This window comes from Bos indicus, chromosome 15 (genome assembly GCF_029378745.1).
Source record: "Bos indicus isolate NIAB-ARS_2022 breed Sahiwal x Tharparkar chromosome 15, NIAB-ARS_B.indTharparkar_mat_pri_1.0, whole genome shotgun sequence".
Lineage (NCBI taxonomy): Eukaryota > Metazoa > Chordata > Mammalia > Artiodactyla > Bovidae > Bos > Bos indicus.
This window is the reverse complement of record NC_091774.1, coordinates 77,408,730-77,434,508: the sequence shown is the minus strand read 5'-3', so window position 1 is coordinate 77,434,508 and position 25,779 is coordinate 77,408,730. Positions and strand designations below refer to the sequence as shown.

Here is a 25,779-nt window from a genome sequence, read left to right as displayed (position 1 = left end):
TGGAGTTTCAGCTTCAGCATCAGTCCTTCCAAAGAACAGCCAGGGCTGATCTCCTTTCAGATGGACTGGTTGGATCTCCTTGCAGTCCAAGGGACTCTCAAGAGTCTTCTCCAACATCGCAGTTCAAAAGCATCAATTCTTCGGCACTCAGCTTTCTACACAGTCCAACTTTCACATCCATACATGACCACTGGAAAAACCATAGCCTTGACTAGACGGACCTTTGTTGACAAAGCAAGGTCTCTGCTTTTCAATATGCTGTCTAGGTTGGTCATAACTTTCCTTCCAAGGAGTAAGGGTCTTTTAATTTCATGGCTGCAATCACCATCTGCAGTGATTTTGGAGCCCCCCAAAAATAAAGTCTGACACTGTTTCCACTGTTTCCCCATCTATTTCCCATGAAGTGATGGGACTGGATGCCATGATCTTAGTTTTCTGAATGTTGAGTTTTAAGCCAACTTTTTCACTCTCCTCTTTCACCTTCATCAAGAGGCTCTTTAGTTCTTCTTTCTGCCATAAGGGTGGTGTCATCTGCATATCTGAGGTTATTGATATTTCTCCCGGCAATCTTTATTCCAGCCTGTGCTTCCTCCAGCTCAGCATTTCTCATGATGTACTCTGCATATAAGTTAAATAAGCAGGGTGAAAATATACAGCCTTGACATACTCCTTTTCCTATTTGGAACCAGTCTGTTGTTCCATGTCCAGTTCTAACTGTTGCTTCCTGACCTGCATATGGATTTCTCAAGAGGCAGGTCAGGTGTTCTGGTATTCCCATCTCTCAGAATTTTCCACAGTTTATTGTGATCCACACAAAGGCTTTGGCATAGAAAATAAAGCAGAAATAGATGTTTTTCTGGAACTCTCTTGCTTTTTCAATGATCCAGCAGATGTTGACAATTTGATCTCTGGTTCCTCTGTCTTTTCTAAAACCAGCTTGAACATCTGGTATTTCACGGTTCACGTATATAAGCGGTATTTAAGAAGTATTTCCTAAATTGAATGATCTCAGTCAATGGCACCAATACCCTATCAGTCACAGAGGAGAGAAAACTATCTTTCTAACCCCTCACTTAAATATCTTCCTAAGCTCTATTACCTCACTGCAATGTGCTGAATATTTGTGGCCCTTTCAAAATTCATATATTGAAACCTAATTCCCAAGGTGATGGTATTTGAAGATGGGGCTTTTGGGAGGTAGGTCAGGAGGATGGAACTCTCATGAACAGGACTTGTGTCCTTACAGAAGAGGCTCACGGGAGTTCCCTGGCCCCTTATGCCATGGGAATATACAGCAAAAAGATGGCCATCTATGAACCAGGATGCAGGGTTCAACAGACAGAATCCCATCAACCTCTGCAAGGAACTGGCCTTGCACTTCAAGCATCCAGAACCGTGAGGAGTAAATTTCTGTTTATAAGCCACATAGTCTACCGCAGTTTGTTACAGCAGGTCGAACAGACTGGTGCACAGACCACAGACCCTTTGTTCTCTGAATACACCAACCCGCTGTGCCCTTGCTCATGCTCCTCCCTTAGCTAGAGATGCTCTCCTTGCTCAGTTCCTATTCTCCGTTATTCATTTTCTAAAGACCGTTTGAAGCTTTCCTCAAAATTTATAGTCAGAATAAATCTCTTCTTCCATTTATCCCAAAACATGCTGCCTGAAATTCTACTCGGCACTGACTGAGCAGTATCTTAATAATTATGCTCACATCTGATTTTCTCCTTGAGTTCATTAGTTCCTCGAGTTCAGCTGGCTTATCATCTTCTGTCCTTCACTGACATGGTGTCTGGCATACAGTGGGCCCACAAGCATCCTGGTATGTAAACTGTCGTGATTTCTGCTTCCTGTAAGACTGACAGTGAATTCCTCGAGGACCATGTCTGACACAGTGGTTGGCATTTTACTAAATGCCAACTAGAGGTAACCTCTAGCTTAGAGGTTTAAGGTTTAAAGGCTTAATAAGGGCTTCTCAGGTGGCACCAGTGGTAAAGAATCTGCCGGCCAATGCAGGAGGCATAAGGGATACAGATTCGATCCCTGAGTCGAGAAGATCCCCTGGAAGAGGGCACGGCAGTATTCTTGGATTGGGAAGATCCTCTAGAAGAGGGCATGCCAGTATTCTTGCCTGGAGAACCCATGGACAGAGGAGCCTGGAGGGCTACAGTCCACAGCATTGCAAAGAGTTGGACATGACTGAAGCGACTTATCATGCACAGGGCTTAAGAAATAGTAACTAAGTTGTTTTTTTTTTTTCCCCTTTATTTATTTATTTATTTATTTTTTTCGAGTAACTAAGTTTTAAAAATTAAAAGACCAAACAGTGAGTTTGCTTCTCAGCCTTTATAAGGTACTGTCTTTCACTTTGCCTTTCTTCTTATCTCAATACAATTGAGCCTTCCACAAACTGGCCCTATCCTAATTACATATTTCCTGTTAGTTACTTTTCAACATGTGCTGGTCCTCCACAAGTCAAGGGAGACTCTTTTATGACTCCGTGCAGTGGATGGTACTTTCTCCTTCTGCTAATGTAATAATATTCCACTAGAATGAAAGCTCCAAACACTCCCTCTTACAATAAAGGTAGACCAAGGAATTTAGACCAATCCTCCTGGCTGAGAAAAACTGGATGAATTATTAAAAGCACTTATTTGAAGTCATCAGCAAGCCACCAAGTCAAATGAAGAATGACAAGGCCAGGTAGGTAAAAGAGGAGAATAAAATCCAGAGAAGTGAGTCTAGTGTTTGGAGTCATTTTTCCCCATGGGCAGGGATTCTAAATAGAAGGATCCATGGATTGAATTCGACGACTCTACAAACGTGGATAGGAAAAAAATTACATCTTTATCTTTACTAACCTTTCATTGGAATTTAGCATTTCCTTCAAGTATGAAAGTAAACGTAACAGAATTAGCAGGGCCTGCGATTTTTTTTTCAACAACAGAAACCTCAGATATTTTCATATCATATTAAAGTTGTTCCAGACACTTCACAATATCATTTATACTCATTACCACTTCAAAAACAAGGTAATATTATACCCACTAGTAGTTCCAAGAGCTGTGTTAGTCATAAAAGAGGCAGCTGATTGAGCGGTAATCGTTGTGAATTATTGTTAAGTCCTTGAATTTTCAAATGATTCTTAAGACTTGGCAGTCAAAAAACTGGAGTTCAGGACCCAGGGACCTTGGTAAATTCTCTAAGGCTCTGGGAAAGGCTCCGTGAAAACTGTGACTGGGGATAAATCAGCCCTCCCTGACGCTTAAGCCCAGTTTCAAATGATTTCAACCCCTGATTGGATTGAGGTAATCCAGGACTGTGAGTGCTCTAGCCATCTGCCAGAAGCAAATATAAATCCTCTCTGAAAATAGATAACATCATTCTAGGCCTCACATTATCTCTACAGTTTTTCATATACAATATATAACACAACTAAAGGGAGAAAGGTATACTACAAAATAAGACAATGGAGTAAAAATCCAAGAGAAAGAATAGATAATAGACACAGACCTCGGAGAATCCAAAGAATGACTGATGGACTGCCTATAACCATATGCTTTAGTATGGTCAGCAAATGAAAGATAAGATCTAGTAAAGAAGCCATTAAAAGAGAACTGAATGGCAGTCCTTTTTATTAAAAATTTTATTGAAGTACAGTTGATTTATAATTTTGTTAATTTCTGATGTACAGATTTAATTTTTGCTATAAGTGACTCAGTTATATGTATATAATATATAATTATACACATTATACATAATTTTTATATTCTTTTTCATTGTGGCTTACCACAGGATATTGAATACAGTTCCCTGTGTTATACGGTAGGACCTTGTTATTGACCCATCTTATACGTAATAGTTTGCATCTGTTAACCCCACACTCCAATCACTCCCCCTCCCCACTCCCCTCCCCCACAACCACAAGTCTGCTCCCGCGTCTGTGGGTCTGTGTCTGCTTCACAGACATGTTCATTTGTGTCACATTTTAGATTCTACATACAAGGGATATCCTATGGGATTTCTGTGGTACTTGTCTTTCTCTTTCTGACTTACTTTGCTTAGTGTGATAATCTCTAGGTCCATTCATGTTGCTGGGAAAGACTGAGAGCAGGAAGAGAAGGGGGAGACAGAGGATGAGATGGTTGGATGGCACACCGACTCGACGGACATGAGTTTGAGCAAGCTCCGGGAGTTGGTGATGGACAGGGAGGCCTCATGCGCTGCCATTCAAGGGGTCGCAAAGAGTCGGACATGACCTAGGGACTGAATAACAACTGTCCATGTTGCTGCAAATGGCATTATTTCATTCTTTTTGATGGTTGAGTATATTCCATTGTATACATGTACCGCGTTATCTTTATCCATTCATCTGCTGATGGACACTTAGGTCGTTTTCGTGTCTTGGTTATTGTAAATAGTGCTGCTGTGAACACATGGATGCATGTACCCTTTCGAATTATAGTTTTCTCTGAATATATGCCCAGGAGTGGGATTGCTGGATCATATGACAGCTCTTTTAGTTTTTCTGAGGAACCTATATACTATTTTTCATAGTGACTTCACCAATTTACATTCCCACCAACATGCCAAAGGGTTGCCTTTTCCCTAAACCCTCTCCAGCATGTGCTCTTTGTAGGCTTTTAAAATGATGGCTGAATAGCCGTTCTTCAACTAGAAAATATAATGATCAGAAAATGCTACATATTATATGATTCCAACTATATGATATCCTGAAAAAGGAAAAACTATGAAGACACTAAAAAATATTAGAAGTTGGGGTGGGGAAAGGGATAAACAGGCAGAGCAGAGGTTTAAAAATAATCCTATCCATTCACTTTCGGCTGTTGGCTCTTGGCTGTGGCACGCAGCCTCAGCAGTCGCAGTGGGCAGGCTTAGTTGCCCCACAGCACGTGGGATCTTAGTTCCCGAACAGGGATCAGACCCACGTCCCCTGCATTGGAAGACAGGTTCTTAACCACTGGACTACCCGGGAAGTCCCTGAGCAGAGGATTTTTAGAGCACTAAAAAATATCCTGTATGATATTACAATGATGGATATGAGCCATTATACATCTGTCCAAACCCAGAGAACGTACAATATCAAGAGCGAACCCTAAGGCAAACGGGGTTTTCCAGGTGGCTCAGTGGGTAAATAATCTGCCTGCAATGCAGGAGACACAGGAGATGCGGGTTCCATCCCCAGGGCGGGAAGATTTCCCTGGAGGAGGGCATGGCGACCCCACTCCAGTATTCTTGCCTGGAGAACGCCATGGACTGAGGAGCCTAGCAGGCTACGATCCACAGGGTCTCAAAGAGTCGGACACGACTGAGGTAAACCGTAGACTTTGGGTGATAATGACGTGTCAAGATAGGCTCATAAACTGTAACAAGCAGCTACTCTGGTGGGATGTTGGCATGAGAGAAGCATGTATTTTGGGGGAGCAGAGGATATATAAAAAAATCTCTACCTTCCTGTGAACATAAAACTGCTCTAAAGGTAAGTCTTTAAAAAACGAAACAAACCAAAAAAACCCATATTTGGACTACTATTTGAAAACTAAGGTTTTCACAATAATCTAGAAGAATAAATTATAGAAAGTAAGCTAATTAAAATCTATTTTGCTGTTGGAAATAAAAATAAGAAAGATTTAAGATGCAGTGTAGGGGAGGCAAGACTGTGTGATGGTTACTTTTCATATCAATCCGACCAGGCTAAGGGGTGCTCCGATAGTTGGTAAAACATTATTTCTGGATGTGTCTATGAAGATGTTTTCAGAAGAGACTAGTTTCTTCAGACTAACTTTCAACCATTTATACTAATAGTTTCCCCAACTTGCAATTTCCCTTTCCTTCTTTTGTATTTAAAAGACTGATTAAAAGTGCCCAGTAAACACACACACAAAAAACAATACAATAATTGGGAGGTAAGAACTCAATAGATGGGTTTAACAGCAAATTAGACATAAAGAAAAGGAGAATTGATGAACTGTAAAAATAGTTCAGAAAAAAATATTCACACTGAAAGACAAAATGATGAAAAAAATGCAGAAAATACCTAAGAGAGGACACCATGAAAAAGTCTAATGGTTGTGTAATCAGAATTCCAGAAGAAGTGAAGATAGTGGAACAGAGGTAAATTTGAAAAGCTAAAAATGGAGAACTTTCCAAAACTGATAAAAGATGTCAAGTTACATGTTCAAGAAACACTTAAGAATCCCAAATAGTTTATAAATATAAAGAAAAGCAAACCTAGGCACATCACAGAAAAACTAGCAAAAATCAGACCAAATATCCAAAAAGTAGTCAGAGATTATTGTAAAAGGATAGACTATTTTCAAAGGCATAATAAGAGTGATAACTCACTTCTCAACAGAAATGGTGTAAACAAGAAGATAACGGAATGGAATATGCAAAGTGCCAAACTGCCAACCTAGAATTTATACAAGAAAAAACTGGCCTTCAGAAATGGAGGTGGAAATTCCAATAAAGCCTATAATTAATAGTTTTCAATTAATAAGTCTCTGATCTTCATAACTATACTACGGTTATAGAAAATGTTAACATTAATGGAAGCTGGGTGAAAGAATGGAATAATGGAAGCTGGCTATAGAAACTCAATAATATTTTTGTGATTTTTTTGGTAAGTCTAAAATAGTTAAAAGACAAAATAATGAAACAAAGATAGTTTCAGAATGATAGCTAATTTTAGAGTGGAAGTGCCATGAAGGTTGAGATCTTGTCTGTTCTGTTCACTTCTGTATCCCCTAGTGTCTAGAACACTAACAAAATGCAGTCAGTAAATATTTTTTAATGAAAGAACAATAGTAGCAGTAGCTATTATTTATCCAACACTTAGTATGTCTTAGGTAGAATGCCAAGCACTTTATACTCATTATCTTATTTAAACCTTCTATCAATCATGTAACATATAATTTTATGTTTATATGAATCTCCCTATTTTATAGGTAAGGGTAAGCAACCTGCCCAAGATCACATACAAGTTAAATGGCAGGCTCGAAATCAGATCTCGAACATAGATCTGATTCCAAAGTCTGTGTTCTTCACCACTGTGCTACAGTGCTTTCAAGTCATATAAAAATACTTCTTTCTTTTTCACTTATCCATATTCTACTCACCTTTCCAGGGTGTATTAATCAGGGTTATACAGAGAAACAGATATATATATATAGATATAAGTGAAGATAGTGGAACAGAGGTAAAAACAGCTTACCTGATCATGGAATTGACTCATGTGATTATGGAGGCCAAAAAGTCCCATGATCTGCCATTTGTAATCTCAAGAACCAAAAAAGTTGGTAAATTCAACCAAGTCTAAAGGCCTAAGAGCCAGAGGAGCCAACAGTATAAGTTCCAGTTTGAGTCTGAATGACCAAGAAGCAGGGGGCCAGTGGTTTAAGTTCTAGTTCAGGTTAGAGGCTTGAGAACCAGGAATACCAGTGTCTAAGGGCAGGAGAAAATGGACTTCCCAGCTCAAGCAATGAGAGCAGATTTACCTTTCTTTACCTTTTTGTTCTACTCAGGTCAATGGATTAGATGATGCCCAAATGCACTGGGGAGGGCAATCTTTCTTTAGTTTACTGGTTCAAATGCTAATCTCCTCTGAAAACCTCTTCATAGATGCATCCAGAAATAATGTTTTACCAGCTATCAGGTCACCCCTTAGCCTAGTCAAGTTAACACATAAAATTAACCATCACACAGGTCAAGACAAATTCTTCTATGATGTAATTACTCTAGTGCCCATTATTTCACCATACTCTCAGATCTCCAAGCACGATTTAAAGCCATTATATAAGGTCTTGAATGGTTCTCTAGTGGTTAATCAATAAGCATTAACTCCTCAACCAGATTACACGCGCGAAGCCACGTGACCATATCTTATATTCCTATGGATATAGACCACATTTAAAGCTCTGTAACAATACTTGCTATTTTGGTAAAGGCATGAAGAAAAATATTTAGTTGGAAAAACCATGCATGGAATATCATTTGGGGATGCCTTAGAGATTGGGCCTATATGGTTTAAGATTCTAAACAACAAACCTGACTCAGAAAAACACTACCTTAAAAAAGGTGCTTTTTACATCAAGTTTTCTATAATATCTTTTTTTCCTCACAGCAAGCTCGTGGATGTTCAGGGCAATGTGAACAGAGCTCTCTCGGTTAACCCCCTTTGAGAGGGCACATATATTGCACAGAAAGTGAAGTTTGAGGCCGTGTGCAGGAACATGTAAACTGTAACTTGTGTGGTGTGAATATACTCTCCCTGCCTGGAACTGCCCGTGTAACAGTCTCTCCTTGGGCTCTGTGGTTTCTCAATACATTCCAACTGTTTGGAGGCTGGAGCTTGGCTCAGCAAGCACAGATAAACAGCTTCCTGGAGCAAGCTGCCAGTGTGACGAGCAATGACCTCAGCAGAGAATGTCTGCTTTTCATTACCCTCAGCACATCATTGCACTGCTGGAGCTAAGAACAGGAACAATACAAGTTGGATAGGCTTGACTGACTCAGGTCTCCCATGACACCTTGAATTTTTAAAACCTTGGCAGCCAGAGGAAAGAGGGTATAGACAGGAAGTGAGGAAATAGCTTATATGTTGGGGGAAAAAAAAGCTTTCTTAGGTTATTCTCTGAATAAATAACACTAAAGGGCTACCAGTCATGTAGAAAATCATCAAATGTCTTTAATCCAAACAGTGCACACAGTGTTACAGGAAACAAGAGAGACTAACAAGTCCTAAGGATCTTCATCTCCAATACTATTTAAAGAGAAATACTATCACTTTCCAAAAACGCCATGAAATAGGAGGGATGCAAACATCCCAGAAAACTGGAGCTAAACAGGAATGAGACTTATATGAAAATGAATCATCAATACATAAAGTCAGATACTGGAGAAGGAAATGGCACCCCACTCCAGTATTCTTGCCTGGAGAATCCCATGGACAGAGGAGCCTGACGGGCTACAGTCCATAGGGTGGTGAAGAGTCGGATGTGACTGAGCATGCATGCGTACACACACCATGCTGAGCAGAGCCGCACCTGTTAGCTGAAGAAAAGAGCGCTCAGTTCTGACCTCAGACAGGAACTTGGTTGGATACGACCCTTCTTGAGGGATACTGAGAAACAGTTTGTTTTGTGGGCAAGTCAGTGACTGCAGAGATGCACCTGCCAGGGGGCTGGAAGCGACGCACAGGCGGACATCTAAACAAATCATAGTAACAGAGAGAAGCTTCATTTGACTTTCGTTTCCCTTTTCTCCGGGAAGAAAGACCTTTGTGTGGCTGCCAAAAATCTGACTGTCCATCCTCCTTCCCCTGTCTCCTTCCCACCCCAATCTCAGTTCATTAACAACCTTCTGGTTCAAGGTCCCAGACTATGTCATTCTTCCCTGCTCTCATGCCAGGCCTGTGCTGCCAGCACCGCAGATCTTCTAGAGTTGCCAGCAAATTATGGGAGAAATTAAAACCACTGATGAATTTTTTTAATAATTTTTTTATTTCTTTATTTTTGGCTGTGCTAGGTCTTTGCTGCTGTGCGATTTTTTTTTTTTCTAGTTGTGGAGAGTAGGGGCTACTCTCAAGTTGGGGTGTGAGGGCTTCTCACTGGGGTGGCTTCTCTTGTTGCAGAGCACGGGCTCTGGGTGCCCGGGCTTCAGTAGCTGTGGTGCGTGGGCTCAGGAGTTGCAGCTCCCGGGGCTCTAGAGCACAGGCTCAGGAGTTGTGGCAACACGGGCTTAGTTGCTCCGTGGCAGGTGGGATCTTCCCGGCCTAGGGATCCGACCAGTGTCTCCTACACTGGCAGGCCAGATTCTTTACCACTGAGCCAGGACGGAAGCCCTGATTCATTTAAATGGTTCTACTGTTGATTAGGTAAAGCGTCTTAACTTCTGATTAGCAATAGCACTATTGACACGCTACCTCAGATTTGCGTGTCTACGATTGCCAGAGGAGCACTCAGGGAATGACCAGAGTGAGAAGGAGTATCAGGGCTTGGACTGGGCCAAGTAAAGGTTCTTTATATTATTTATAGATTAAAATAAATCAAGTAATTTCTCTGAGGGGAAAAGTTCAGTGTGGAGAATGATACCTAACATTTATACTAGCTAGCTGTAAGAGCAGCTCCTATGAAAGCAGAAACAGTATCACTGGGTGTTGAGAATACTTCAGCCAAGGCTGGAGTTCCTTCATTTCCTCTTATTGAACGGTTTCATGACAGCTAAACTCCTCCTAACTTGTAGCAGGGAGGGGGTGGGGAAGTAAGGTCTATCCTGACAGGGAGAATCTGGGCCCAATTATTACTTCCATAGCCTTTGACTCCGACTTCTAAAGGAGTCAGGGGCCACTGGGCTGTGAAATGCCTTCCTCAGCCACCAGGTCAAGTGCTGCTGGATGGTTTCCTGTGCTCAAGACATGAAGGGCCTGGAGGAGAAAGATGGATTCTAAGCAAATAAGCAGCTTCTTACATCCTCAGTGAACCTGGATTTTTAAGCTTCAAAAGACTTTCAAACCCGCCACTATGTTTCCTTGGCGTCCTTTTTCTACAAGATGCCTCTGGTAATATAGAAAAGAGCCAGAATCCTCCACGGATTTCATAAATGATGGCTTAACAGAAATGCCTGGGCCAGGATCAGTGAGGGCAGGATTGCTTCAGCTATGGCAAAATCTATTCCAGGCAACCCTCTGAGGATGCAGATGGTGACAGGGAAAAGTGGATAACTTTCTGTTACAGAATGTCAACTGCAGCTAAGAACTGAACTGTGGAGAAAAGATGGGGATGAGCGGCAGGCCAGGACAAGCATTACCCCTGATGAAGACGCCTGTGATGTGATTAGTCACCATTACTTCATCATGCTACACTTTGGCTCAACTTTACAACAATCAGTCGGGAGAATGTGGAGCAGAAAAGGCCCAGAGAAGTCTCAGGTCCGCTCCTCACCAGAGCTACGAGCCTGAAACTCAGCAAGGTCCTAGTTTGTTCTCATGTGCTTCTCAGTGCTCCAGACCTGCTCCTCTGTTACCATGGGCACAAGAAGAGCCCAAACACGACTTAAATGCTGGGTGCTGGATAATCCTACAAAACCTGCCAACTTTAGAACTGCAAGTTTACGCCCTGATCGTTCTAGATTACTGAGGAGAGAAGTGGGTCATCTTTCATAGGGCTTAGAGCACCTGTTTAAAAAAGAAAAAGTAATACATGCTTTATAACCATGGATTGTTTTCATTAGAGTTACATTTTAAATGATTTAAGAATATGCACTATTGGACTCTCCTTTCCTCCAAGAGTAAATTAATGAAACTCACATTTCATGGACTTATTCTAACTAAAACAATAAAAAAAGGAATTTGATGCTGGCACCTTTTACTACTAAAGCATATAAAACAAGCATGCAAGTTCCCAACTGAATTCTGATAATTGATATGTATCAGAATGGAATTAATAATTTTTTTGAAAATTGATAAATACTTCCATCTCCATATTTAAACTATATATAGTATATATTAGATAACACAAATAATTTTATGACTAATTATTTTATTATTCTTACTTATTATATACAAGCAGCGCCCAAGAGAGAGGCCAATTACCTATAAGGCAGATTTCTATGACTACTACCTGTTAAAGGTATTCCACTCTGAGAAGCAGCAAATAAAATTAGTCTAATTTTCTTTTTTGGACAAAGAAAGCCTAGGTGATCAAGGCGGACAAAAACAAGGTAAGTCACCTGAGCTGCAGTGACTTATCAGCTCTCGGATGCGGAGCCAATCGTTCTATAATTTGAGCCCTCAAATCATAAGTTTGATAAATTATAAATTGATAAATTATCAATAATAATTTGATAAGCCATCAAATGCCATCCCCTCCCAGGGGCCTTCCTGGCCATTCTATATATCACATTATTCTAGTTACTTCTTTGTTGTTTATCTTGTTAGTATCAGTTGTATAACCTGGGGAATGTTACTCTTGTGTGCCTGAATTTCCTAATGTATAAAATGAAGATAATACTAATACTCCACCTCGTAGTATTTTTGAGAATTAAATGACATAATACATGTTACAGACTTGGAACAATGCCCAGAATACAGCAACTATTTATCTACTATTAGCTACTGTCATCATCATCAGTTTACTTGTTTATTGACTATCTCTCACTAAACCTCCAGGTCCATGGGGGCAATTATTAATATCTTATTTGTCTTGTTCACCACTCTCCTTCATTGCCAAATACACACAGGCACTAGTAGTGCTCAAAAATAATCACTGCATGAATGAATCCAAGAAGTGTTGTCATATAGTCTCACATATCCTTAAGATAAACCTCCGTCAATGAAGGTAATCTGTATATGTACTTGTAACCAAAGTGGTCGTCATGCAAACTTCCCTAGGAAGCTAAAATCATCATTTAAAAAAAACAAAAACAAGACACTTGATCATAAAAAAGAGCCCTCCTGGGCCCACCAACCAAGACCACAGAGTACCATTCTTTTCTATATTAGTACGTGGAGGTCAAGCTCCCTGATGCCACAGGGTTGTAACTATCAATTTAGCCTGTGAAGAATGGTTCCCAATCGTGATAGGAATTCTCAGATTTCAGCCTGTTTTTCTCTCATCATTATTTTCCAGTGTCTTAAAAAACCACATTTCTCATTTTATCTTTGCCACAAGAACCTGGTCACACTCTACTGCGGTTTCTAAGTTACAGCTACTCTATTCTAGCCTCTTTTTCTTGGATGTACTTCTTCAAAGGTCCTGACCCGGTGCTGACACTTGGTCTATTCTTAGAGCGGCACCTCTAAATGTCAATTCCTTTTACCTTCCACTGGTTGAAAGACAACATTCAGAGGTAGAGGTTGCATACAACATAAAAGAAAATCCTCCGGGATCTGGTATCCTTCTTTCAAGAGTGTCCAGAGGAATCTGATCTGAAGAGCTCACAGTCTTACAGACACACACACACACACACACACACAGAGTACAGCTTAGCTACTCATGTTTTACAGCTTATCCAGATTTGCTGGAACAATCATGGATTTGTTGGAAACACCAACCTCCATGGAGCAACGGCACAGGTGAGAGGGCAAGCCAATCCCAGAAAATCGGCAGAAAAACCTTCCAAAAACAATTTGGAAGAGTAATCTTTATCATTGTTCAACAGACTGGTTCCAAATAGGACAAGGAGTACTTCAAGGCTGTATATTGTCACCTTGCTTATTTAATTTATATGCAGAGTACATCATGAGAAACGCTGGGCTGGAAGAAGCACAAGATAGAATCAAGATTGCTGGGAGAAATATCAATAACCTCAGATATGCAGATGACACCACCCTTATGGCAGAAAGTGAAGAGGAACTCAAAAGCCTGTTGATGAAAGTGAAAGAGGAGAGTGAAAAAGTTGGCTTAAAGCTCAACATTCAGAAAACTAAGATCATGGCATCTGGTCCCATCACTTCATGGGAAATAGATGGGGAAACAGTGGAAACAGTGGCAGACTTTATTTTGGGGGGCTCCAAAATCACTGCAGATGGTGATTGCAGCCATGAAATTAAAAGATGCTTACTCCTTGGAAGGAAAGTTATGACCAACCCAGATAGCATATTCAAAAGCAGAGATATTACTTTGCCAACAAAGGTCTGTCTAGTCAAGGCTATGGTTTTTCCAGTGGTCATGGATGGATGTGAGAGTTGGACTGTGAAGAAAGCTGAGTGCCGAAGAATTGATGCTTTTGAACTGTGGTGTTGGAGAAGACTCTTGAGAGTCCCTTGGACTGCAAGGAGATCCAACCAATCCATCCTAAAGGAGATCAGCCCTGGGATTTCTTTGGAAGGAATGATGCTAAAGCTGAAACTCCAGTACTTTGGCCACCTGATGTGAAGAGTTGACTCATTGGAAAAGATTCTGATGCTGGAAGGGATTGGGGGCAGGAGGAGAAGGGGACGACAGAGGATGAGATGGCTGGATGGCATCACTGACTCGATGGACATGAGTCTGAGTGAACTCCGGGAGTTGGTGATGGACAGGGAGGCCTGGTGTGCTGCGATTCATGGGGTCGCAAAGAGTCGGACAGGACTGAGCGACTGAACTGAACTGAAAAAAAGGTAAATTATCCACCATTTATTGTATGAAAATATCAACGTCTGAACTTGAAACTGGGAGATGGAAGTGCGCACTTAACATATTTTTTAAGAGATTTCTGTATTTAATTTTTTGGCTGTGGTGGGTCTTCACTGCTGTGTGTGGGCTTTCTCTAGTTTCAGCTCGCGGGCTTTAGCAAACTGGCTCAGTAGTTTTGGTACACGGGCTTAGCTGCTCTGTGGCGTGCGAGATCTTCCCAGACCAGGGATCAAACTGGTGTCCCTTCCATTCCAAGGCGGCTTCTTAACTACTGGACCACCGGGGGAGCCCAACACATTTTTTAAAAAAATTATGTTTCCTATTGTTTAGAGATAGCTCCAATTTATCCCCTCCAAAAGGCCAGTGTTAAACATTTAAATGGCAATGTATTGAGGTCACCAGACAAAGCTGTGTGATAACCTGTGTGAAGTATAATTCATAAGGGAAACCTCAAAGAATTTAGAAATTATAGCAAGAAGAGACCTCAAATTATTATCTGGTTAGGCCTCCAGTAACATTAGGCATTAGAGCGACTTGGAGACAGTAGAGAACAGTGGCTTTTTAATACCGCAGGTGAAGCTTGGTTCTTAATTCTGTAGCTCATGAACTGATAGAAGCTATTTTAACCTTTCTGAGTCTCAGTTTCCTCATCTATAAAACAGAGATAATAATATTACCTACTTCAAAGAATTATAGTTACTGAAATATAGTATGAGTTTGATAAAAACTTTATTATAATATATAACTATCACATCATTTTTATTAGCATGTTAGACTTTATTATACCCATTTCACAGATGAGGCAGCTGAGCCCAGAAAATTTCAGCAATTGGCTCAAGATTATAGAGTGAGGACTTAGAAGGATAGCAGCTCTTCCTCCCAGGGCTCCGTTCTTTTCACTTCACTGTGTGTGTGTGTGCATTGGAGAAGGCCATGGCACCCCACTCCAGTGTTGTTGCCTGGAGAATCCCAGGGACGGGGGAGCCTGGTGGGCTGCCGTCTCTGGGGTCGCACAGAGTCGGACACGACTGAGGCGACTCAGCAGCAGCAGCAGTGCTTAGTTGCTCAGTTCTGTCTGACTCTTTGGACCCCATGGACTGTAGCCCACCAGGCTCCTCTGTCCGTGGGATTTTCCAGGAAGAACACTGGAGTGGGTTGCCATTTCCTCCTCCAGAGGATCTTCCCAACCTAGGGATCAAACCCGTGTCTCCTGTGTCTCCTGCATAGCAGGCAGATCCTTCACCCACTAAGCCATCTGGGAAGCTTTTCACTTCCTTATGCTTCTACAAATCAATACAAAACTGAGGCCTGTGAAAGGAGGATTTTCACTACATAAGTTAAATTCACAATCAAAGGAAAGTCAGGAGCTTCTACCATGCCGGTCTCCTTGCCTACCAAATACCACTTCCCATTTAATCGTACATCTTCCAAGTTTTTTTTTTTTTCCTAAAGGATTTTGGAGCTTTGATGCTGGCTCACTTCTCAAAATAACTTGCCTCAGGCCAATACAGTTGTCTTAGAGTTATAGAAATGTCAAGTATGTGCCATTCACATATATTATGTAATTTTTAGTTTTCTGAGGACAAGAAACTGCTTGCTTGGTAACTAGATTTCTATCAGCACTGTGGAAAATCTTAAGACTCTTTTTTCCCCAACAGTGTACTGCTAGATAAAAGCTATAGTCAATAGCATTTGGAAATAGTTATAAGCCTTATTAGAGTTCAGTATTAGTTACACAGACTAGTGGGTTCACTTTTGGAACCCACGCTACATGGTACATCCGTGGTATACAGCTGCTTCTTTATTTTTCGGCCAGGCTGCAGAGCAAGCAGGACCTTAGTTCCCCAGCAAGGATATAACCCATACCCCCTGCAGTGAAAGTGAGGAGCCCTAACCACTAGACCACCAGGGAATTCTGGTACATAGCTTCTTAAATGGCAGGATATAGAACTTGATCAAAAACAATCAACAAAAAAGAAAAAAAAGAACAAGAGATAGTTCTTATTCATACTAAAATCAAGAGTAAAGGGTAGATAGAAATGTTTGCTGTTTAGTCAGTAAGTCGTGTCTGACTCTTTTGCAACCCCATGGATTGTAACCCACCAGGCTCCTCTTCCATGGGATTCTCCAGGCAAGAATACTGGAGTGACTTGCCATTTCCTACTCCAGGGGATCTTCCTGACCCAGGGATCGAACCTGTGTCTCCTGCATTGGCAGGCAGATTTCTTTACCACTGAGCCACCAGGTAGATAGTATTCAATAACTTAAAATATACATACAGCTATAGATTGAACAAATATTTACCTAACATCTATCATATACAAGGCATCATGCATGCCAGGCATTGGGAATGCAGAGATGAAGGAGAAATGGTGCCTACCCTCAGGAACCAGCATAGTAGGGAAGAGACGTAAAGGAGATGGGGGAGGGAGCATAGAGTAAAATGAACCAAGCCAGGAAGAAGCATTGCCCCCAGAAGAATCATATTTCACTTGGCAAGGAGGCTCAAGGGTGCTGGTACAGATTAAATGGCCTAGAAACTTGACCCCTAGGCTTGTCAGTTCTGTAAAGCAAGCAAGGCTATTTGATCTCGGTCTTTATTCCCAGCCCACTTCGTTTGCTTCAGCCCATACCATGAGAACAAGGAAGATGCCTTGCTCTACTTCATCCTCTTTTAGACGACTGGGGGAAGGCAAAGAACCAGCTCTGATCCTGGAAAGCCTGTTTTTCCCAGGAACTTGAAATTCCAACCCATAAAAAAATCTAGATTTAATTTGCAAGACTTATAGCTCAGCAAAAGAATGAGAGTGAGTCAAGAATTCCCCTAACAGCAACCCAAGTTTAGGCCATTAGAAGAGATGTCTAATCTTCAAGGAACCTCTGGAGAATAGAAAGGAAAAAAAATTGTTTTCAAGAATAGACCTGAGCTCATGATTCACCTTAGAATAGGATAGCCTGCAAGAGCTATTCTTCCTTTCTTAAAAAGCTTACAATAAACCAGGAAAAAAGAGAAAAGAATACAAAAATGATTATATAAATATGTGATGGCAATTTGGTAATAAAAATAATGTTTTAAATTTCTTTAGCATATCCTTTCATGAAGACCAAGGTATTTTAAACTGATTATCTCATTCAGCCTAAAAGCAGTTTTGTGATATCAAAAAGAAAGAAATAGGTAAGAGAGTTTAAGAGGTAAATTCTGGTGGCAAAACAAAAAAGTGACTTATGGGTATGAAGTGTACAGTGAGGAAAATATGGTCAGTAACTAATATCTAAAATTTTTTTTAAAACTAAGTAATATCTTTGTATAGTGAACTATCATAACTAGACTTGTGGTAGTAATCAGTGTCAAGTGTACAAGAAGTATTAAATCGCTATGCAGTATAACAGGAACAACCAGTGTTCTAGGTCAACTGTAATTCAAAACCAAACTCGGTTTGGGATGGACATGTACACACTGCTATATTGCAGATGGATAACCAGCAAGGACCTAATGTACAGCACATCAAACTGCTCCAACACATGCCGCTGAGTCCCTTTGCTGTTCACCTATTATAGCATTGTGAATTGGCTACACTCCAAAACAAAACAAAAAGTTTTTAAAAAAACAAACAGCAATAGAGATCAGATTTGGGGTTATCAGAGGTGGGGAGGGATAGGAGGAATTGGATAAAGGTAATCAAAACTTCCAGTTACAAGATAAACAAGTACTGGGGATATAAAAATGTATGTTACATATGAAAATTTCGTATGTTACACATAAGAATTGTTAAGAGAGGAAATCCTAAGAGTTCTCATCAAAAGAAAAAAGTTTTTTTCTATTTCTTTAATTATCTAAGATGATAGATGTTCATCTAAATTTATGGTGATAAGCACTTCATGATGTATGTAAATCAAATCACTATGCTCTGCATCTTAAACTTATACAATGCTGTATATCAATTATATCTCAATAAAACTTGAAGAAAACCATTTTTTATAAATTAAAAAAAATGGATAATCATCTTGACTTTTACCCCTCCAAACATACTTTATAAAGAAACACAATTCCTTACAGATATAATCTATGAAAGATGTCCTACCTCTAGAAATAATCTTAAATTCTTAAGTGATGGACGAAGCATCCTCTGGAAGGAAAACTGCAGAGGAATATCATCCTGAACATTTCCGTGAAAAAAAGCCAGCCAAGAAAAGCACAGGTTAACAGGACACAGACTAAAGGAAATCGGAGTGAATATTCTGAATAATGGGAAAAGTTAAAAATTATGAGAGGAACCTAAAAAAACAAACAAACAAACAAAAAAACAGATCTAAAAGATCAAACAGGGCTTCCCAGGGGGCTCAGTGGTGAAGAATTATCCTGCCAAGCAGGAGATGGGGGTTTGATCCCTGGGTCGGGAAGATCCCCTGGAGGAGGAAAACGGCCACCCACTCTAGTATTCTTGCCTGGAGAATCCCATGGACAGAGGACCAGACGGGCTACTGTCCATGGGGTCACAAAGAGCTGAGCGACTGAACAGCAGTAGTAGCGATGGATCAAATGAGCAGTTGTTGAGCTTCTAGAGCTGTGACTACTCACTAGACTCATCATTAGACAAAACTGGCTGCACCAAAAGCGTGTTCCAAAACGTGTTTGGGCAGCCCTCAACTCATCCACCAAAACTAAGCATCCACCGCCACTGCTTCATCAGCTGCCCTGCTCTACTTTTCATGCATCTTGCCTGCTTCCAAAAGGCTCTTCTGGACCTGCCCTAGAGGCAAAGCACTCAGGTACTTACTATTCTGTGAAGAATCTGGCAATGCCATATTGGCTAATATCTTCCTTGTTCTCTAGCAGCTGGCAGACTGCATCCTCCACGTATGTGAGGACATGTCGCTGGGCTACAAAAAAAAAAAAAAAAAAGAGAGACAGAGAGAGAGAGAAAGTGAGAGGGAGATAAAAAAAAAAAAACAACCCTCCAAACCCCAGTAAGGCATGAAAGTCAATCGAGGCGCTGGCTCTGCTCTAGGAAGTGGACTGCAATAGGTAAATCCACTCACGGCCCTCGCTGAGCTACAGTCTCAGTGGCTACAAAGGGAGATGCTGGAGAAGACCTGCTGCCATTTGATTGGCTGTGAGTATTAATATCAGCCATTCGCTCTTTATTTCAGTGATAAAGGTGAGGAGCTTTAGCACCATTTAGCAGATACACCTGGGAATTCTTTCTTCCCACCTCCTTCCACTTCTGCATGGCTCAGAAATTTACCCTAGGGAGTAATGATTCTATGCCTGACTGCAAGGAAAACTCAATTCTTCCATTAAAAAAAAAAAAAAGTAACTGCAAAAATTTAAGGACCATGAAGATTTCAGTAAAGATGTTAAAAGTTATTAACCTTAGTAAATAAGAAGACCATGAAATCTGGGTGGCCCGATTAACAGAAGCCATGTTTCCCACATTTGTTGTGACTAGCAGATGTGTGACTTCATCATGGGCTTGTAATAAAGGATGTGATGAGTACTAGAATTAGACCTGGGCTGGAATCATGACTCTGTCTGACAGCATAATCTTGGATAGTTATGTAATCTGCGCCTGTTTCCTTCTTTATCAAGTGTGGAAAGAAACGTAATTTTATGTATTTATTTTTAAATTGAAGTATAGTTGATTTACAATGTTGTGTTAGTTCCTGGTGTATAGAAAAATGATTCAGTTATATACACATATGTTCTTCTTCATATCTTTTCCATTATAGTTATTACAGAAGCTTGAATCTAGTTTCCTGTGCTATACAGTAGAACCCTATTTATCTATTTTATAAATAGTAGTTGTATCTGCTAATCCCCAGCTCCTAATTTATCCCTCCACGCCTTCCCCTTTGGTAACCATAAATTTGTTACCTGTGTCTGTGGGTCTGTTTCTGTTTTGTAAATAAGTTCATTTGCGTCATATTTTAGATTCCACGTATGAGTGATGAGAGAAACAGAATTTAATTCTTTCTCTAAAGTGGTCAATCAACTTAATCTGAACCGCCTGAGACACCCTATTAAAATGCAGATTCCTCACCTGGCACTATCTCAGACTTCATGATCTTAAAATTCTAACCGGAGCCCAGTAATTTTAACAGGTACCCTTGAAGTTTCTTACGTATCCTGAAGTTTAACAATCGCTGGTTAGAACTTGGGCTCTGGAGTTCTGAGAGACCTGAGTTTCATCCTCAGCCCACCAAGTTCCTAGCTGTGCGACCTCGGGCAAATTAGCCTGCAAGCCTATTTCCTCCTGTAAAATGTGGGTAATAACATCGTCACTATTCTTAAACCACAATGCCTTGTTTTCTTGATGATACATCTCATTAAAAGTCTATCTCAAAGGGCTATTGGAAGTCTGCTTCAGTGATACAGCAGAGCTTCTAACACAGCAGGTGCTCCCCAGACGCTTGTTCCCCCTCCCTGACTTTCGTCTTTAGGTATGACAACGGTATCCTGGCACACTTCACGTAGAAACTTCCAATTCAGTATTTCCATTTACCACCCTATTTTTTTTCTTTTTCAAAAGCAAAACAAACAAAACAATTTTCGTCTGGAGCAGTAAGAACAAAAAACCCCAAAGTAATAAATATCCTGCCACAGCAGTTCCACAAAGTTGCTACCAAGATGGACACTTGCCTCTTTCATATTTTCATCCCTCAGGAAAATATGAGGGAATTACCTAAAATCTGTAAAATTAGATACTTTAAAAAAAAACACATTCCTGAAGTCCTGGTAGTTTAGTGAGACTTGTAAAGCAAATACGTTTATCTACCCAAGCTGTACTCGAGACAGCCTTTGTTTGACAGTGGTTACCTACAGTTTCACTGTTTACACCAGCCCAAAGTCCAGATGAATGACATGTTTACATTCCATGACTTACTCTATCGATCTGAGTGCTTCCCGAAGCTAACAACTATCAGCTACTGCAAACATTCTCCAACTCCGACCCCACAAAAAGATGTGAAAACAAAACCCGGGCTTCATCAACGGTTCATCCAACTGGAAAACTATTTCACTAAGAAATGGCCCAAACTGACAGTGAAGTTGTGAGATAATACGTGAGAATTTCTTGGGACCTCCCTGGTGGGAAGTCCTAAGGTCCCTAAGGTCCTGCAAGTTTCACGGCACAACAAGAACAACAACAGACAATTTCTGGCATTAGTCGTTGTATAATTAATTATATATGAAACTGGGGGTGCGGGTGGCCAAATTAACATTAAAATCAGCTATACTTTCACCTCTGTATTTTCCTTCTCTTATTCCACCCACTTATCCTTATCTTACAAAAAGATTCCTTCCATGGGCTATATATAGGCTTTTATGAATTGGAACTACCTAAGGCTACTACAAAAGATTAGGGTTTCTTTTTGCTTTGTTTTTTTGTTTTGTTTTTTGACAGCAAAAATGAAAGAGCTCTACTTAGAAGCAAATCCTGCTTCTTCTCCGTCTTAGCTCCAGGGACTAAAAGTCAATCTGAAAGGCCTTTAAGGGAGAAATGTTTTCAGAGCAGTTAAAATCAAAGTACTTTTGTCTTCCTCAAAAAAGGGAGGAATTTTCTGGAAAACAGACTTTGCAGCAAGAAAAAAAAAGGTGGGGGATGGGGAGCAGGGAAAGGAAAAAAGAAAACAAATATAAATAAAGGACTATACCTATTTAACATTCAGCTACCAATTAGATATGTAGAACTTTATATTACCCATAATAATGATAACAATAACAGCTCTACCAATTTTGAGCACCTGTGCAACTTACTGAATAACCATGTGCCAGAAACTGTGCTGTTTTACATGCATTATTTTATTTCATTTTCACAATAATCCTACGATAGATATTTTGATCACATTTCCATTATACAAACGGGAGAATGGAGATTTATAAAGTACCTTTCTCTAGATCACACAGCTAGTAAAAACAGAAGCCAAGACTCGAGTCAAGGTATGTCCTACCAAGAACCCATGCTCTTAACACTGTATACCACACTGCCTCATCACTGACACCTTGTAATAAGTTTTATAATAGATATGATCTTCATTTTACATGGAGCACAAAGGAAAGGGGTGTATGTTGGTAGTAAAATCATGAGAGGTGTGGTCCACCTGTGTCCATGTGAATTCATATGTGAATTTGTATGAGTGTGTTTGTGTTGTATGTATTTACCCTGTCCCCGCCTGCACAGGTGTGCATGCCAATCGGCATTTATGTGAAGTCAGGACATGTCCCCAGTTTCAAAGTTTCTTACAAAGAACCTGCCCACCACTAAGTCTTCACCCCACCCACCCCTAGCTCAGAAAGTAGAAACAGAAAGACCTAGGGCTCTTTTCAGCCATGGGTGAAGTGAAGGAATTAAGAAGAGCCCGCAGAGGCAGGAGGAAGTTCCTCTCTGAGGATTTCACACAAGCCTAGTGCAAAGAGCCCTCCTCGCTAATTGCTTTCTCGCTGGTGGCTTCCTCCACGTGCAGCTCTTATCAGTCCCATGCTACCTTCTGTGGTTAAAGGTACCACCCAGCCCTGGAAAATCCTTGCACTTTATCAAACGTCAATAAGACGGAAGTTCAAAGCTCTTGTCTGGCAATAAAACATGGTGGGTGTCATTTCATATTATTTTTAAGATGCAAAGGAATAGGCTTTAATTTATGCGAATGATTAAAGAATAAAAACTGCACACCTGCATCCCCGGAGGGCAGAGATATCTGGGCACCTTAGTTGCCCTCTCGGAGAAGGAAAAACGTTTCAGATTGACTTTTCCTCTTCTGCTTTGCTGTGATTTTCACAAGGCCAGGATTAAGTTTTCTAACGTGAACCAATAGGCTCTATTGTTCTGAAATCCACACTAAGGCCCAAGGATCCATGTCTTGCTCACGATAGCATCGCGGTCTGAGATAAGCACTTAAACCTTCAACACACTGCACTGAAATGACTGAGTAAAATATAAGTAAGCACGGTGTGATCTTTATATAAACCGTGTGGGTGAAAGCAATTGTGGGTCAGAAACTTCTTGGTTCTCTGTTGAATCACCTCCTGCTGATCACTTAATCTCTAGATACCACAGTCAAGCTTGCTGTGACTTGAGTATGACGTGAAGACTATGTCTAATAATAAACTGTTTCTTTAGAAAAGGGCTTCCCTGGTGGCTCAGATGGTCAAGAATCTCTCTGCAATGCAGGAGACGCGGGTTTGATCCCCGGGTTGGGAAGATCCCCTAGAGAAGGGAATGGCAACCCACTCCAGTATTCTTGCCTGCAGAATCCCATGGACAGAGGAGCCTGGGGGGTTATAGCCATGGGGTCACAAAAGAATTGGACATGACTCAGAGACTAAGCACACAGATGCACTTCCTTGCAAGGAGCAAGCTAGCCTCTTTAGAAAATATCGGATATATACAAAAGATAACATATTAATGATTATGTTATTATTGCAACATACAGATTTTACAGATCAAAACCATATAGCAATTCACTGCAATGGTTAAGAACATAGGCTCTGGAGTCAAGCTGAACTGGATTTAATTTCTAGCTTTGGTACTTATTAGCTGTGTGACTTGAAACAAGTTACCTAATTTCTCTGCCCTTTTCTGTAAAACTGGGGACTAATGCCTACCACTTAAGGTTGTAGTAAGGAGTAAATAAAATAACTTATGTAATAATCTTAGGGGCTTCCCTGGTGGCTCAGATGGTAAAGAATCTGCCTCCAATGTGGGAGACGTGGGTTCGATCCCTGGGTCAGAAAGATCCCCTGGAGAAGGGAATGGCACCCCGCTCCAGTATTCTTGCCTGGAGAATCCCGTGGACAGAGAAGCCTGGCAGGCTATAGCCCACGGGGTCGCAAAAAGTCAGACACGACTGAGCAACTAACACACAACACAACACACACAACAATAATCTCAGCATACACTGGGCACACAGTAAGTGTGCAATAAACTTACTGTGTGTATGTTCATTACTGTTGTTATGATGACAGTTGTTCTCTGCCAGACATCGAAACTCACAAAACAATGGGTTTCAACTCTAACGAACACCAAGGCATCAACCTACCATAACTCCTGCTCACTTATTTAAAGTTTGCCCATCTAACCAAAGATGTTTACAGATCATCTTCAAGGATTACTGAGCTACATAAAACTCTACACATATAACGATACACATAATTTAGACTCACTTCAGCTATAGCCTTTCAACTTGTAGTAAGCATTCACTTATTAACTGCTAATTACTCAGGAGACTCTAATTTATATGGGGAAAATCCAAAACGATTTCTTTTTACTCTCTTCCCAAGCATAAATACCATCAAAGTATTAGCTGTTTATTTTGCAATTAAATGGTAAGGGGTCCCATTTGGAAATTTTTGCTTGAGGGGCTACCTCAATTATTTAGACCACTCATTTTATTATATGATTATTATTTTACACAGAGTCCCTGGACTAGAATAAACAAGTTTCACTAGAAAACATTCACATGAATTACAATATGAGGTATTACTAGATATAAGAGCAATAGCAGTGTAAGTGAAAAGCAAAGCATATACATATATCCACATTTATATCCGACTTTTCTCCTTTGTCAGAGTCCTTTGGAGACTCAGATGCTGGTTGGAACAAATAAGTGCTGAATTAAATTAAGACTGTTCTCTGAGATTAGAAAAGTAACCTTTTTAACCAACAACCTGTCATGTAAACGGTTTAGAAGCTTCAAGTTTAGTATCATTTCTAAATCACTAACATGATACAGTATTTGATCTTGTAAAATACAAATAGATAGCTTAATGGCTTAAAAAGTTAAACCTCTAAAATTAATCATTTACATTCTCCATCTTTACTGGTATGTTCTCATCCAGGGATACAGTATGCTCTGGTAAAATATTTTATCACCCATACAAGACTATCTTTGATCTTAGACCACACTAGACCAATTTCCTTTGACCAAAGGAGATGGGGAAATGAGGAAAACTAGCATATGTAATACTTATACAACCCAGTGAGGTAGGTAATAGACTTTTTTTTGAAGCTCAGAGAGGTTAAGAAACCTGCTCAGTCTTAAAAAATGACTAAGTTAGAATTGAAACTTAACATTTGACTCCAAAGCCCATGCCTTTCCATCTCAACCTTAGCTCTCAAAAGCAAAACAAAATAAGAAAAAGCCAAGAACCGACAATGTGTTCCATTTTACACTGCATTGTCTAGAAAATGCTGGCTCTCCATTGTTAACACTAGAAAAGAAATTTCATTTGGTTAATCAGATAAAATGTTGGCATGGTCTTTAATTTTTTTAATGTTTATTATTTATAATTATATATTTAATTACTTTGAAAGATTCAAACAATATAGAAAAAGTTAAAAACCAATCCCAGTTCCCAATCAGTTTGGTATGCATATCTAAAAAATACAGAAATACAGTTTGTGAACTTGGTTTTGTTTTTAAGTAAATGACATATACTTTTCTGTACCTTACTTTTTTCACTTGACCATGTTTGGAAATCTTTTATGAAACAATATGGTACCAACTTATTTGCCAGTGTATTTCTATTGGTAAACACTCAGGCTGTCCCCACATACCCACTATAGCAAACTGCTGGCGGAACGTTCCTGTACTTGTCTCCCTGTGCATATGTGCAAGAGTTTTTCTTAAGGTGAAAGTGAAAGTCACT

The 25,779-nt window shown here is 40.2% G+C and overlaps 1 protein-coding gene across 2 annotated transcripts in view; it reads right to left on the bottom strand.

Moving 5' to 3' along the window:
• CSTPP1 (centriolar satellite-associated tubulin polyglutamylase complex regulator 1) overlaps positions 1-25,779 on the bottom strand; it is a 209,210-nt gene that overhangs the window by 139,737 nt on the left and 43,694 nt on the right. For both annotated transcript variants that reach the window (XM_019974819.1, XM_019974818.1), the window contains exon 2: positions 18,914-19,016. In XM_019974819.1, coding sequence (XP_019830378.1) covers positions 18,914-19,016 — 103 coding nt within the window. The remainder of the gene's footprint in view (positions 1-18,913; positions 19,017-25,779) is intronic.